This window comes from Sciurus carolinensis, chromosome 1, assembly GCF_902686445.1.
Source record: "Sciurus carolinensis chromosome 1, mSciCar1.2, whole genome shotgun sequence".
NCBI lineage: Eukaryota > Metazoa > Chordata > Mammalia > Rodentia > Sciuridae > Sciurus > Sciurus carolinensis.
In genome coordinates, this window is record NC_062213.1 from 181,379,476 (window position 1) to 181,394,676 (window position 15,201).

Genomic DNA, 15,201 nt, shown 5'->3' on the forward strand with positions numbered 1-15,201 from the left:
GCCTTTCAGTTCAGTTCCATCTGTTCTTGTAACTTTTCTTGGCTCTGGAAGAAGAAGGTTTCTTTTTCCAGAATCTCTTGTTGACTTTAAAAAGAGGAGGAGCTGTGAACTTTTACTTTAGATGTGATACCCTGTTCATACATGAGTAGGACCCACAAACCAGGCTTTCCAGGAATCTGTCTATAAAGCTTCACAGTAATTGCAAAATGTATTCACTAGTCATGTCCAGAAAAGGATGCCTAGTCTTTCAGAAAAGCCTTAGTACACATTTTTTTTAAATCATAAAACTTTTACTAGGTCATTACATTTAGGAAGTATGGTTGATCATGAAATCTGGTACTTTGACCTGAGGTGTCACTAAATGAAAGCAGAAAGCTAGCCTACTAGCTGTAAAGGAATTGGCTGCAATGGACCGTCACTGTCTTGTTTAGCCCATAATGTGTGTTTTTGTGGCTCATGTGAGGCTTGGGATATGGATATATGTTTCTATTTCTTTTTCTTGCCAGCTGCCTTGATTGAAAGTTTTAATGGTGATGCAGAATCAGTCAGTGATGTTCCACCACCTGCAGGAAATTCAGCATCTTTATCTCTTCCGCTTGTACTGCAGCCTGGCCTCTCCGAGCCACCCCAGCCTCTGCTGCCAGCCTCAGCTCCGTCCGCTCCTCCACCTGCTCCTTCCCTAGGACCTGGTTCCCAGCAAGCTGCATTTGGCAACCCCCCTGCTCTCTTACAACCTCCAGAAGTGCCTGTTCCCCACAGCGCGCAGTTTGCTGCTAATCATCAAGAGTTTCTTCCGCATCCCCAGGCACCACAGCCCATCGTACCAGGACTTTCCGTTGTTGCTGGGGCTCCTGCATCAGCAGCGGCGGCATCGGCCATGGCAGCACCAGCCCCACCACAAAGTACTACTGAGCCCTTGCCAGCCATGGTCCAGACTCTGCCTCTGGGTGCCAACTCTGTCCTAACTAATAATCCCACCATAACTATTACCCCAACTCCCAACACGGCTATCCTGCAGCCCAGCCTAGTTATGGGAGAACAGAACTTACAATGGATATTAAATGGTGCCACGAGTTCACCACAAAACCAAGAACAAATTGTAAGTATTCCATGTAAATATACCCAGTGGGGTGAAGTGTACTTATATAGGAGATGTGTTCAGAGGCTTTTATTGCAAAAAGGAAGTGGCTAGCAAATCCACCCTGAAATGTGTAATTCTCCCTTGTAGTCATTTTCTCTATAATCAAATGGTATAAATCCAGGGAATGCTGTGGTCAGTACCTGTGATGAAGAGGCAGAAAAACATATCTTTTAAGTTTACCTAGCAGCAGGTAAGAATATTCCTACAGTCTAAGCACATCATCTAGTACAGAAAAGCAATCAAAAGACTCCAGAGGCCCAAAAATATTTCAGAAAATCGGGTTGTCCCAAGGTAGAGTCAGACTGATGTGAGGGACTGATGTGATTGAGTCACATAGAACTAGACAGCAATGACCAAGTCAAACAAATAATCTGTGGCTCCCAGAGCTTATCCTAGAACCATTAGAACCATTTTCTTTTCTTTTTTTTTACAGCGTTGGGGATTGAACCTAGGGCCTTGTACATGCTAGGCAAGTGCTGTACCACTGAGCCACAACCCCAGCTCCCTTACAACCATTTTCTTTCTTTCTTTCTTTTTTTTTTTTTTTTTTTTGAGGGGGTGTGTGGAGTGGGGTCAGATACCAAAGATTGAACTCAGGGCACTTGACCACTGAGCCACATCCCTAACCCTATTTTGTATTTTATTTAGAGACAGGGTCTCACTGAGTTGCTTAGCCACCTCAATTTTGTTAGGACTGACTTTGAACTTGTGATCCTCCTGCCTCAGCCTCCCAAGCCACTGGGATTACAGGTGTGTGCCACCATGCCCAGCTGCAACCATTTTCTAAGGAAGCATTTGGTCTTGATGACTCATTCACTTCAGTGTCCTTTGGGAGCGGAGTGTGTACCTGGTTACACATTGTATTCTCTGACACATGCAGAAAAGTGAGAAACATGATTCATTTTTCATAAAGACTTACATTCAGGTTAAAGTTGCTAAAATGCCTAAAAGAAAGTTGATATTACCAGTAAAGTGCCAAATGACAATAACAGTGATTAAAAAAAAATAACACTCTTATTATTGAACCCTTTCTTTTCTTTTCCTTTCTTTTTTTTTCTTTCTTCTTCCTCCTTCCTTCCTTCTCCTGAGGCAGGGTCTCACTGTGTTTCCCCCAGGCTGATCTTGAACTCCTGGGCTCAAGCAATTCTCCTGCCTTAGCTTCCCAGTAGCTGGGACTACAGGCACATGCTACCACACTGGACTAAGATTTGTATAAATTGAAGATCTAACATGTGCCAGTCCTCACTTATATACATACATAATTTTTAATTACACGATTTTTAGATTTTATTGAACAGATAGTGCCCATTTATCCTTTACCTGCCTCCCCCGCAAGTTTCTGCTGCCTCTGTATGTACCTCTGTATGTCACACACTGTGTTACCAAGAACTTAACATATTCCAGCAATCCTAGGAGACAGGTATGGTTTTAGCAGTGGGTGGCTAAGCTCCAGAGGTTATGTGACGCAGCTTGCAGAGGCCAAGCTGGGATTCAAGCACAGGCAGACTCACCCCAAGCTGTGCTCTTGGTTATTACATTGTGCTGCTAGATGAGGGATTCAGACACTAAGGGGCTCCACTGGGTTGCCACACAGAGCAGGTGAGCCTTAACATAGGGGTAGAAATTAAGTAGAGAAAAGGATATAGCAGGTAGGAGAATTTGCTGGTGGATATAGACAAACTAGAAAGGTAGCTCAGGGCTAAATAGTATGAACACACCAATTTCAGAAATGGCATGCCAGCCACTTCTCAAGGCAGCCTGTTTCCATTACAGATAGGCAGAGTCATGAAAAGGCCTTTCCAGCGTGGTGACCCAGTCTGCCTCCATGTAGTTTGTGTTCCCCCCACCCCACCCCTCAGACTTGCCCTGTGGAACTGCATGAAACTAGTGTCATTCTTTTTCCACAGAGTTCATTTTCATGTATTTAATAGGGGTCTTATGTTTTCAACTTGTTTTATAGTGTCATCTCATGTAACTTAGCCAGAAGCTTTCACTTTCTTCCAGACTCATCTTGAGGCATTTTTTTAAAGGGATTAAAAACAAAGAATACAGAAACCCCGTAGCCAATTTAATAGGAAGTATGCTAATGTGATAAAGGTGATGTTCTGGGTACAGGTTTTTTTTTTTTTGGAGGTGGGGTACTGGGGATTGAACTCAGGCACTTTATCACTGAGCCACATCCCCAGCTATATTTTCTATTTTATTTAGAGGCAGGGTCTCACTGAGTTGTTTAGTGCCTTGCCATTGCTGAGACTAGCTTTAAACTTGGCAATCCTCCTTTTTCAGCCTCCCGAGCTACTGGGATTACAGGCATGCGCCACCGTGCCTGGCCTGGGCACAGTTTTATAGTCCTCCTTAGTAACAAGACAGATTGCTGACGTTCCAGATGTTCATCGTGACCCAGGCACTCTACGTGCATCATCTCCTTCCATCCTCAGAGTCTTTTGAGAGGATCTTCAGTTATCATCCCTACTTTGGGTATGGTGGCACATACCTGTCATCCCAGAGACTTGAAGGCTGAGGCAGGATTGCAAGTTCAAAGCCGGCCTTAGTAACTTAGCAAGACCCCGTCTCAAAAAATGAAAAGGGCTGGAATGTAGCTCAGTGGTAAAGCATTCTGGGCTCAGTCTCTAGTACCAAAAAAAATAAATAAACGTTGAAGTACTAGCCTGATATCAATACCTAATAAGTGACAGAGCTTGGACTCTAATCAGGTGTGGCTGAATCTAGGGCCTATTCTTGAACTTCCCTGGTCAGTGCTATGTGCCCAAGAGAAGAAGCCTTAGCCTTCCTTAGCATGCATCTTAATCCCTGAGAGGAAAAAAAGAACTTTCTGGCTTTGACAGGATAGAGTAGAGGGGTGGATAGCTTAGAGGGAAAGTTAGCCCAGAGCTCCCCCTGAGACCATCAGCTTGAGAAAAAGCAACGTTAGAGAAGCCTTTGAATACGCAGAACCCACTGGATTAGGCAGCTGGGAGACAGCTAGCTAGCTACATTGTCAGGATGGAATGTCAAACAGTACAGTGACCTCATGTCAGAGCACAAACAGAACATCACTCAGTATAAAATTCCCTAAACACTGAAGGGTTTCTGTCCTCTTGGATGGGAGGCTTCAGGACCTTGGATGTGTGCCATATTTGACTGGCCATAAGTGTAATTTTTTTTTTTCCCCCCAGCAACAAGCATCTAAAGTTGAGAAGGTGTTTTTTACCACTGCAGTACCAGTAGCCAGTAGCACAGGTATGTAATTCTATGTCAGCTTTAAAAGAAAGCCAATTCTCTGGGTGCCTTGATGTTTTACCTAGTTACAGTTCTTTTCCTTTCAGATACACCTTTTAAACATAACCAGAAAAAAGTTTGAATCACAGTTAATGCTAAAGAGGGCAGTTGTTAATTCACTGGAATCTTTTCTAATTACAATAAGGAAGAAATAGCATCTGGGTCAGAGTCTAATGTATAGCTGCAAGATTCTTTTATTTTAAACTCTTTCTTTTATAGATTAAGAAACTGGGACTCAAATTAAATGACTCCCTCAAGGTTATAAGTGAACTTGTGGGAAAGCCAGAGTACCAGGCCTCCTTGGCCCCACCCTGTTCTCCTGTTCCTTGTTCTTTATCTCTGTTGAGACACAGAGCCTGGCTGAATTCAGAGTGTGTATGTGCACAGCACACATGAGAGAGAGAATGAGAGTGAATATGAATGGGTACTCATGCCAGGCTGGCTATGTAAATGGAAAGCCACTCTGTCTACCACGTGTCAGACACTGGGGCCACACAGGAGCGAGATGGCCTGAGGGACTCAGTCTGAACAGGTCCTGTGCCTACGGAGAGGCCCACAGGTGGAAGGCAGCAGTGCTGGGCATGGGTGCCAGGCAGCTTGGAACACTTCCCCCAAACCAGCCCTCTGTACAGCCTGCAGGGAAACACTACCTGGGCAGCAAGAGGAGGGGAGTTAGCTGGGTGTTGAAAGATGAGCCTGAGTTCTGCAGAAAAACAATGATCTTGGGGGAGTTTAGGCAAAAGGAAGATCCCAGAGACCCAGAGGTATGAAGAAGGTGTCAGGATAAGAGAGTCATCAACCATGCCTGGCTTAGAGGCACAGCAGAGAAGGAAGGTGCAGATCTATGTGGGATTTGTGGCCCTCTAAGGAAGAAGCTTCGTCTTGGAGGGATGGGGGGTGTCAGAGCTTTTTCCCTGAGAAGGAACCTGGTCCAGTTTAAAGCAGAACAAAGCCTGGAGGGTGGCACCCGTCCTTCCAGCACTCAGCCCCCACCTAGGCCGTCCACCCCTCTGCCCCTCACGCCTCTACCCTCAGCTACTTGAAGAGCAGTCTCTCTCGCCTCTCTCGCAGGGAGCTCTGTCCAGCAGATTGGCCTCAGTGTTCCTGTGATCATCATCAAACAAGAGGAGGCGTGTCAGTGTCAGTGTGCGTGCCGGGACTCTGCAAAGTAGTGGGCGGCTGACTGGAGAAAGGGCGGTTCTCCCTCCTCCAGAGCTGAACCCCAGCCTCCTGATGGTCCCAGCCCACAGCTACCACCCCATACTTGTTCCTCACCCCTGTCGCCTGTCATCATCCTCCACTGACCCTCTTCCTGTGAGCAAAGCAGATAGGCCAAGGCTCCTTCAGACCCTCAGAAAGAAATATTAAGTGCCATGGATGTGTCAGAGTTCCTGTCCCTCCAGAGCCTGGACACCCCGTCCAATCTGATTCCCATTGAAGCACTACTGCAGGGGGAGGAGGAGATGGGCCCAACCAGCTTCTCCAAGTGAAGGGCCCTTGTGTGCTCACCTCCAGGAAGAGGGCAAGCAGGAAGCATGAGGTGTGATGCCTGCCATTATGGGGTCAGAAATCAGAAGGATGAAGAAATCTGCTGTTTGAAAGCCTCACCTTTCAGACATATTTTCTTTATTCACATCCCAGGAACATCCATTTTAAGGAACTGATCTTTGGAAAAAAAAAAAACAAACAAACAAAAAAAACAAAAAAAAAAGCTAAGTTATAAATGAACTGTTTGGCTGCACTGTATGTCACTTTTGCTTATTGTCATGTGAACTTGGAAATTAAGGTTACTCGTATGCATAAAAATTCTAAATGAAAGGGTGTGGTTTCCATCAATCTGGTATTGCCCAGCACTGGCACTGGGCTCTTTGTGGATGGGCAGTAGAGTTCAGTGTGTTGGCGGTGCTCCTCCTCCCTGTGTGTCTTTTACTCTGAGGCTCCTGCTCAGAAGGCCAGACCCTCACTCCATCAAAGTGGGCAGTGGCAAGGGCAAGTGAGAAGCTGTAAGTTGGACAGGGTTCAGGTGAGATGGCTTTGCTGTTTGCTCTTGGTGTCGGTGGAGCTCAGGGTGGATACTGCAGGGACTGTCCTGCAGCCTGCTCAGCACAGACGGGCAGCTTAAAGCCTGGTCCACCAGCTGTAGGATGATCTGGTTCTGATGGAGCCCAGGCAAATAGTTGACTGATGTGTCCATGGTGTGTGTGGAGCAGGCTCTAGCTACACAGTCAGTCTTTGCCTTCCTGGTTCTTTCCATCTCAGTTTGCTCGCCAGGGCTTGCAGGTCACAGTGAATTTTCCTTGGGGAACCTCCCTCTTTTGTGCTAGAGTGTACTTGTAACTTACGCCCAGTTGCCAGATGGTGGTCTGCCTTCCTTTTAATGGCATTTTCCTCCTCAGCAGAATGGCTGCATTTTGCTTATCAGGAGAAGGTGCAAATTGAAGGGAGTGTATATGAGGTGGCAGGTAATTGGCAGGCCAGGTGTTCTGGTTCCAGGTTCTAGCCAGGTTTTTGGTTGCCCTCTCCTTTCTCCAGCCCTCGCCTTCTGGATTTTGCATACAGCTTAGTACAGTGCAAACAAGGATGTGACTTGCTCAGCTTAGTCATGTGATTTCTAAACAAAAAGAAAAGAAAACAAAACAAAAAAACGATGATCTTCTACTCAGGGTAAAACAAAATAAAAAATTCCCCTTCCACCAAAAAGCCTGAAATGTTGCAATAAGTTATCTCATTTGGAATGTTTAATTAAGTTGTGTTATAGGAAAAAAAAATTTTTTTTGATTTGTGTATAGAAGTATATCCATCTGTCTGCCTTTGGCTTCAAGTCATTGCCTCTTAAAATAAAACATAAAATACAATCCACACTAGAATGGAAAGTGTCTCTCATCAGGCTATTGAGCATGGCCCAGAACCCTTTCCCTCCCTTCAGCAAAGAGCAGGGTTCCACAAAGAGGACAGGAGAGATCTGCATTGGTCACTCCTGCTGTCTGAGCTGTGACTCAGAGCCAGCTAAGAAAGTGCCCAGAGCAGATAACTTACCTTAGAGCCAGGGGCCCCACCTTCAGTGTGAACAAGAGGGAGGTAGGTGGTAGTGGAGTGCTGTTACTGCCATGAGGAGAAACAGGGCTTCACTAAGCAGCTGATTTCATTCTAGGAGTCTAGCCGGGACAATGGATCTCTATGTGACCTTCTGCATGCCTTTCCAAAATGCTGGTGGGTTTTGGCAACCATTGACCCCAGCAGAAATTAATGAGACAGGAGGATTCTTTGCTTACCACTCCGGGGAATCCAGCTGCTGAGCATGGGTTGTCCTTGGCTGTCTCTGGGCCTCATAGGAAGCTTTGAGCATGGCCCTTGTGATCTTCTCTACAGCTTCTGAGAGAGCAGCAAGTGGGACCCCAAAGTTAGTGTGTATCAGAGAGTAGTAATGACTCTCCCACTTGCCTATCGGGGAACTGAGGTGGGAAATAGGAGCCCCAGAAAGGACATGTGAAGCATCCGAAGCTAAAATACTGCTTCTTCCTGGTTAGCCAGGGCTGTACTCATGTTGGGGCCCTACCCAGGTTAGTGGCTTTTTCACTCTACAGCTTGGAAGTCGGTGAAGAAACAGTTTAAAACAGTGTTTTGGTTGACAGATTTTTCTAGTTGTAGAAGTTGAAGTATCTGCCTTTTATGGGTGATTTTAAATGACAGACTATCAGATCAGCTTTTGAAAAATCAGATGCTACAAGTGGTTGTGCAGAGCAGGTTTATTCCACAGGGCAGATAGACTTTCCTTCTGTCTTCATCCAGAACTCTTTCTCTCCCCATCCTCTTTTTATAAACTTAGCCTCTAATGCCAATGACCTTGGAGAAGAGAAGGCTTCTGGCCAAAGTGGAGCCAGAAAGAACCTTCAGGAAAGGTATAGTTTCCGGAACCAGGGAATGAACCTAGGGTAAGGTTACAAAGGGTGAGTTCTAGCAGGCGGAATCAAGCCTCTTTTCCTTCCCATGGCTAACATTAACCATTTCACCCAGTAGACCAATACTTCCAGTTCCTGCTATCATCTTGTTAGACTGCTCCTTCAAAGGGTACTGTCAGCACTAGGGAGTGGAGCTCATAGGCTTAGGAGGTGTGGTAGGAAACTAACTGGCACCACCAAACTGCCTTAGTGAATTTGGCCCTTCCCAGACAGGCAGGTTGGGCATTGGGAAGGTGACCCAGTCTTTCCTGACATGGTCTGGCCAATCTCACAGGGCATCACTGGTTTGGTGACAGGAGTGGTGTCATTTATTGAATTCCACCTGCCTTTAGAAGGAGGTAATGGTACAGAGCCCAGGAGAGACCTTGAGAGGTGAAGACCTCTGTGAGTGGAAGGCAAGGGGTTTCTCTTCACCACCTCTGGGAGAGTCAGGAGATTGGAGATTTATTTTCAGGGTCAAGGCAGTGGACTGATGGGGATAATGGAGGGTAGGTGGGTTTTCCTGAGAGATTTTGTATAATGCTGAATGTATCCAGAGGGACAAGTTTGCAGAACCTCATATTGGTATATTAAAGAAATAATAAAATAAAAAAGCACTTTAGGTTATTTTATCTTTAACCCAATTGCTGCAATTTCTGTTGTGTGTATATATATACATATATATACTTTTCACAAAGTTTTATTTTTTGCTCAGAATAAAAAGTTAAATTGAGGTGTGAAAAGAAAAGCACTTACCTTGGTGCAATATGTGTAGCTTGACGGTCATTGTCCCATGTGGCCCCGGCCTGGCCACATTTTCCGCTCAATGAGCCCTGTGCTATGAGGCTGTCCATAGGGAAACACTATTATGCATCCCCAGCAGCTGCTCAATCTATGCAAGCCTTCCCTGCGCCCTGGCGCCCCCTCAGGCTCTCGGAAGAACTGCTGTGGGTGTTTTCTTCTGCCGACTGTTGAGGCCCTTTTTCACCACTTCTTGGTCCCTTGCCATCTTTCCCCTCTTCACCATTATCAAGTGATGCCTGAAAGGAAGGAACAGGTTGTTCCTAGGTAGAAACCTGGCACCTTCTAGACTTTTGTATTTGTAATCACATCCATTGTCCTTAATCTTAAAAACTTCTCCAGCGTCACAGGAACCATTGATTTGTAGAACTACAATATTGCTCAAGAGTTTACAGTTTTCTTATATTACCAATCAGAAATATGTTTGGGGGGGGTCAACATGAGCCATTTCTGTACTGCTCCCCATACCACCTCTGTTGGTTCTTTAAAAAAAAAAAAAAAAAAAAAGGCTTCCAGCCTTCATTAAATCCAGTAAACAAAACAGTTAATAATCTACTTTATCCATTATCTTCCTCTTCCCTCACCTCCTCCCATGTAATCTTCAATTCTCAGGCTATAGACTAGAGAAGTTTTAAATACACTTCAGCCAAAGCAGAAAAATTTTCACAGATATAATGTGCAAGTGGTTCTGCTAATACGGAGGGGGAAACTGTCCAATCCTTAACATTTGGGGGAGCGGGTTGGCAACAAAACCGAATAATACATATTTCTGATTGGTCAGTCCATTTAGCCTGTTTCTTCTTGCATATTCCTGGGGCAGAGAGGAAAAGGGTCTGTTGTTTCTTTTGCCCTTTAGGGGAGCTGATGATCAGTCTGGGCATTTCTGTTACTCCTGATCCAGAGGACTTCTCAGTCTGCACTGAAAAATGCAAATTAAACTGGATCTTTATGTCAAGGTGTACATAGTACAAGCTTTTTTTTACTGGAAGTGAGGTTTAAAACCACACACTGCCCTTTTGGTGGTGTGCCTGCTGGGCCAAAAAATTGGGTGATAATGTCATGTCACTTTCTCAGCTCAATGCAGTTTCTACTTTTTCTTATGGGAAAATTTTTCATAAAAATCTTTTTTCACCAAAACCCAGGGGTGTTTTTGCAATATCCTTGTCCTTGTAGTGGTGCCAAGTCAGAGGCTTCTCTTGCCCTTTCCCTCATGTTCTCAGGCCTCCCAAGGGCTGTTTGACTCAACAGTCTACATCTTCAGTTGTTTTGGAGAAAGTAGGGGTGGGTTCAGAGTTCAAAGTGACTGTACCCTTTTCCTGTGAACTGCCCCTAGGCCCTTTTCGGGGCAGATGGCTGGAAACAGGTTTTTGCTGGATTTCTGGCTCAGATCTTCTAGCCAGGAAAGGCAAGAGCCCCCAAGAGCCTTCTCTTTTGACACACACTAATCATTGGCCGGTAGTCTTGATGACAGTTTTTTAAATCCCAAATAGTTTTATTTGGATTATGTAAAAGTCTATCAAATTTATTTAAGTGTGAAACATGGGAACAATAGACTTCCACTGAGCGATATGAAAACGTTACAGGTTCAGTACTTCCAAAGGAAGAAACCTCCAAACCCAAAAAGAATAAATATGAATTTGTATTTTTGAAGAATGTGAAATAATGGTGTTTGCTTAATTGCTCATTTTGTATAAACTTAATATTGTACTTTAAAATATCTGCTAAGAAGTGAAAATTTAACTTTTTGGAATTGAAAAAGCAATATTAAATACTAATGAAATCCTAATTAAATGCTTATTTAAATTTGGTAGTATCTGTGGCATTTCTTCCCACCCCTGCCTGTGGATGACATTTTTCTATCACTCCCCCTTGCTCGGTCATCAGTCTCGGAGAGGGGACAGAAAGGAAAGGTCAGTCACCAGGAGAGTCTGCAGGTTTCCTTTTAATCAAGGCTCTGCTCAAAGTGTTTTGTGGGGCTAAGAGCCCCCAAAGCATGAAATGGACATGTAATACCACCTGGAACCCCCAAAGCAGGCCAGACCACTCTGGCGAGCACTGCCGGTCAGCCCAAATCCGAGTAATCTGACTGGGTATTCATTGGCTACATTTCAAAGCCCAGCACTGCCTTCAGCCAGGATAAAGTAGGAGTGAACCCAGCTGCTAGCAGAGCTGCCACCCCAGGCTGAGGGCCAAGTATCAGCCACACTCAGTGAAGACTGGCCCCTTTACTGAAGGGAGTTATTCAGAGTCCAGCCACCAGCCCTGGGGAGGGAGAAAAGTCAGGGTGCCCAGCTCGGGGATGATCAAGGTTCCGCAGCTCCATCACCAGCATCCTTTGGAAAGACACCTCTGGTGGAGACGGCTGACTGGGGGGGCGCTCCGGGTTTGGCTGAGACGTTCTAATTGGAACACAAGGGAAAAAAGTGAGCTTGGGAGGAAAGGCCTTGGATTAGGCCCCGCAAAGATATGGCATTTGGATCAAGTACTTAACTTTTTCAAAACCTCTCCCAGACCAAAGGAGGTTAAGGGTAAAGCGCTGGGGACGCTCTTCCACCCTCCAGGGGAAGCTAGGGCTTGGTCAGTTTAGCAAGTGGGCAGACCCCACCCCCCAGGCCCAGCCCGGGGTGGGCACTGACCCCGCCACCAGCCGGCTCCGGGCGCCGGCGGCCCAGCTGCCGCAGCATCTCCTCGCAGGCGGCGATGGTGTCCAGGAGCTGCCGCTGCCTCTGCTCCACCGCGTCCAGCAGCTGCTGGGCGCGCTCATCCCGGGGCGGCTGCGGGGGTGGCCTCCCGCCGAGCCCCAGCCCCGCCTTCCCGCGGTCCACGCCGGCAGCCTCCCTGCCCGGGAGAGAGCGAGACAGATGGTCAGGGCCGGCGCTTGCGCGGGGTCCGAGCCCCTTCCCCCCGCCCCGTCGGGCCCCCTCTCACCCCCGTGACCAGTCTGAGCCCGGGCCCCATTCCATCTCCGCCTGCGCGGCCCGACCACCGCCCCCCTTTCGGCCGCCCCCCCTCCCCAGCGCTGCGCTAGGGCTCCGCAAAGCTGCGCCCCGCCCCGTCCCCACCGGTCTCCTTCAATCCTCCTGGGGGTCGCGGTCCCTTTAAGCTGCCCGGCGCGGAGGTGGGGCCCAGCCTCCCGGACCGGAAACTGATTATATGCGTCACTTCCTCCCGGAAGCAGGCCTGGGCGGATGTCTCCTGCGCGACCGTGCACGGGGCTGAGGGCCGCAGTGGCTGCCAGCATAGGGTTGGGCGAGGGGCCGACGGGCTCCGCTCGCAGCGGACGCCTTCTCCGCCCGCCGAGCCCGGCTCTAGCGGCGCCGGGGGCCCGACTGTTGCGGCTTCCGGGGAATGGGGCCGTGCGGGCCGCAAGCCCCGAGCGCGCTGGCTGGACCGAGGCGCTGCGGGCCGCCGTGGCCGAGCTGCGCGCCGGCGCCGTGGTGGCTGTCCCCACCGACACGCTGTACGGCCTGGCCTGCTCGGCGAGCTGTTCGACGGCACTGGACGCAGTGTACCGCCTCAAGGGCCGCAGCGAGGCCAAGCCGCTGGCCGTATGCCTGGGCCGCGTGGCCGACGTCTACAGGTGAGGCCGCCCCGACCCGGCCCCGCTGGGGGCGGCACCGCGGGAGGGGTTTCCGGTGACAGGCTTGGGAGACTGAGGCGCTGAGAGCGGGAGGGGCTTGTCCTGGCTCACCAAGGAATCCGGAACTGGAAATGTGTACTGAGCACTTAACGTATGCCATGCCCCGAACAAGAGAGGCAGGCAGTTCCCTATTCTCTTGGCGCCTTTGTGCGCATGGGGAGGCCACGGGGGGGAAAGGAAACAAGGTAGCTTAATTTAGCAGCGAGTGGGTTGCAGAAGATAAAACGCTGGGCTTGATATTGCCATACAGCTGTTGAAGTTCCTGAGACAGGCACTGGACGCCATGCCTGCGGTCCCTCTCTTGAGACCTCCCTTCTCCGGGAGGGGAAGCAGGGAGACAGGCAGATCCCATCGTAGGCCCCAAAACCCCCTTTCCTGGATTTGCCTAGAGTTTGGGAAAGAACCACACCAGTGGCTCTTCATTTTGAGTGGATTTCGCTGCTTTGTTTCCCAGGTATTGCCAAGTGAGAGTGCCAGAGGAACTCCTCAAAGACCTGTTGCCAGGTCCAGTGACCCTGGTGATGGAACGCTCGGAAGAGCTCAACAAAGACCTGAACCCCTTTACCCCTGTAAGTCAAATTTTCTCCAGACTTCCTGGCCATTTTTGCTTTCACTGGGATCCAGACCAGAGGTAACCCCTACCCTTTCCAACCTTCCTGTTGATCCCCCCCTTTTACCCTTGCTTCATAGCTTGTAGGTATCCGGATTCCTGACCATGCCTTCATGCAGGACTTGGCTCAGATGTTTGGGGGACCTCTTGCTCTCACCAGTGCCAACCTCAGCTCCCAAGCCAGTTCTCTGAATGTTGAGGTGAGTCACCTGGTACTTAACCCCAACAGACCAAACACTCAGTTGAACCAATGGGAGAGTTGCTCTTTGGGTCCAGCAGAGGGAAGGCATGGGTTGGGGGAGGGCATCTGAAACATGGAAAGGTTTTATCTCAAAGTTTGAGAGGCCAGGGAAGAACTAGTGTTTTCATCGTGTTGTCTTGTAATAAGAAAGATTATGATAAATAAAAAATCATTGTTTTTTTATTTTTGTAAGCAGTTATTGGAGACTAAAGAGTTAGACTGTGGGGCTGGGGAGATAGCTCAGGCGGTAGAGTGCTTGCCTTGTAAGCACAAGGCCCTGGGTTTGATTCCCAGCACCCAAAAAAAAAAAAAAAAAAAAAAGAGTTAGACTGTAAGTCTTTTTATAATAATAGTGCTGTTTAAAAAACAACAACAAAAAAAAGATGAAGAAACCAAGTTCCTGGTTCCTGGAACACAACTTTAATCCTAGCTACTCCAGAGGCTGAGCCAGGAGAATTGCAAGATTGAGGCCAGCCTAGGCAGCTTAGCAAGACAAAATAATTTTTTAAAAAGGACTGGGGATGTAGTAGAGCCCTTGCCTAACATGTGCAAGGACCTGGGTTCAGTCCCCAATACAACAAAAAAGGGAGCTAAAGAGCAGTATGATGGGGGAGAGAGAGAAGAGAAGAAAGGAAGGTAGGTAGGTAGATGAGGTTAAAGCTTGCATCTTTCTCTTGTAATTCTGCCACAAGCCAGGTCAGGGAAAGGATCAATCCTAATCCCGTTTTGGCTACATAGATCAGAATGAATAAGAACACAGTGGGGTGTGGTGGCTCATTCCTGTAAACTAGCAACTCTGGAGGCACAAGGATTGCAAATTCAAGACTAGCCTGACCTTAAAGACAGCCAGACCTTGTCTCAAAATTTTAAAAAGGGCTGGGCAAGTAGCTCAGTGATAAAGCACCCCAGTACTGAGAAAAGGAAAAAATAAAAATGGATGAGGATGCAAATTTCACTTTTCTTACTAAACACAAATATGGTGTGCTATAAGATGTTATGGGCTCTGTATGTTGTCAGCAATGAGTAGACCCATCCAAAACAATAACTGGCATTTATGATCCCCATCCTGAATTCCCAGTCCTAATTGCACTGCAGTGTCTTCACTAGGGGGTGGAAAAAGCTGTCGTTCAGTTAATGATCCAGTTCACAGTTGTGGTAGGAGTATCCTTCCCATACCCCAAGGATTGAGTGCAGTGGCATGTATCTATTTTCCTCTCCCTGCCCTAATCCAGAGTTCACTAAGGTCCAGAATCAGAGTGCTAGAGCTGGAAGGATCCTTGGTCATCTAGTCCAGCCCCCTTATTTTATAGGCCTGGATAATATGATTTGCATGTGTTGCACAGTCTCCAGGGTTTAAGGCCACATCTTAACTCCTACCCATCTTAACTCCTACACATCACTAGCCCAGTCATACTTACACATCCCTAATTAAGCAATGCATGAAAATTCCTTTTGGCACAGCAAGGTTTTCTTTAAGTTCTAGACAGATGTTGCATGGGATACTAACCCAGGAATGCTACAGACTCTAAAGGATGCAGTGTCCTAGGTGCT

At 47.6% G+C, this 15,201-nt stretch overlaps 2 protein-coding genes across 3 annotated transcripts in view; one reads left to right on the forward strand and one right to left on the reverse strand.

Moving 5' to 3' along the window:
• Mtf1 (metal regulatory transcription factor 1) overlaps positions 1–9,686 on the forward strand; it is a 41,536-nt gene extending 31,850 nt beyond the window's left edge. The window contains exons 9-11 of the mRNA XM_047540113.1: positions 507–1,099; positions 4,318–4,381; positions 5,492–9,686. Coding sequence (XP_047396069.1) covers positions 507–1,099; positions 4,318–4,381; positions 5,492–5,592 — 758 coding nt within the window. The 3' untranslated portion in view covers positions 5,593–9,686. The remainder of the gene's footprint in view (positions 1–506; positions 1,100–4,317; positions 4,382–5,491) is intronic.
• Positions 9,687–11,083: 1,397 nt separating this feature from the next.
• On the reverse strand, positions 11,084–12,731 carry C1H1orf122 (chromosome 1 C1orf122 homolog). Of its 2 annotated transcripts, none has more exons than XM_047540150.1 (3): positions 12,222–12,731; positions 11,796–11,997; positions 11,084–11,558 (listed from the first exon to the last, which is right to left on the reverse strand). In XM_047540150.1, exons 1-3 carry the CDS (start codon positions 12,398–12,400, stop codon positions 11,463–11,465), a joined length of 477 nt encoding a protein of 158 aa, XP_047396106.1. In that variant the 5' UTR covers positions 12,401–12,731; the 3' UTR covers positions 11,084–11,462. The 2 variants fall into 2 exon arrangements, with proteins under 2 accessions (XP_047396106.1, XP_047396114.1); XM_047540158.1 differs by lacking the exon at positions 12,222–12,731 and adding an exon at positions 12,088–12,212.
• Between the last annotated feature and the right edge of the window lie 2,470 nt (positions 12,732–15,201).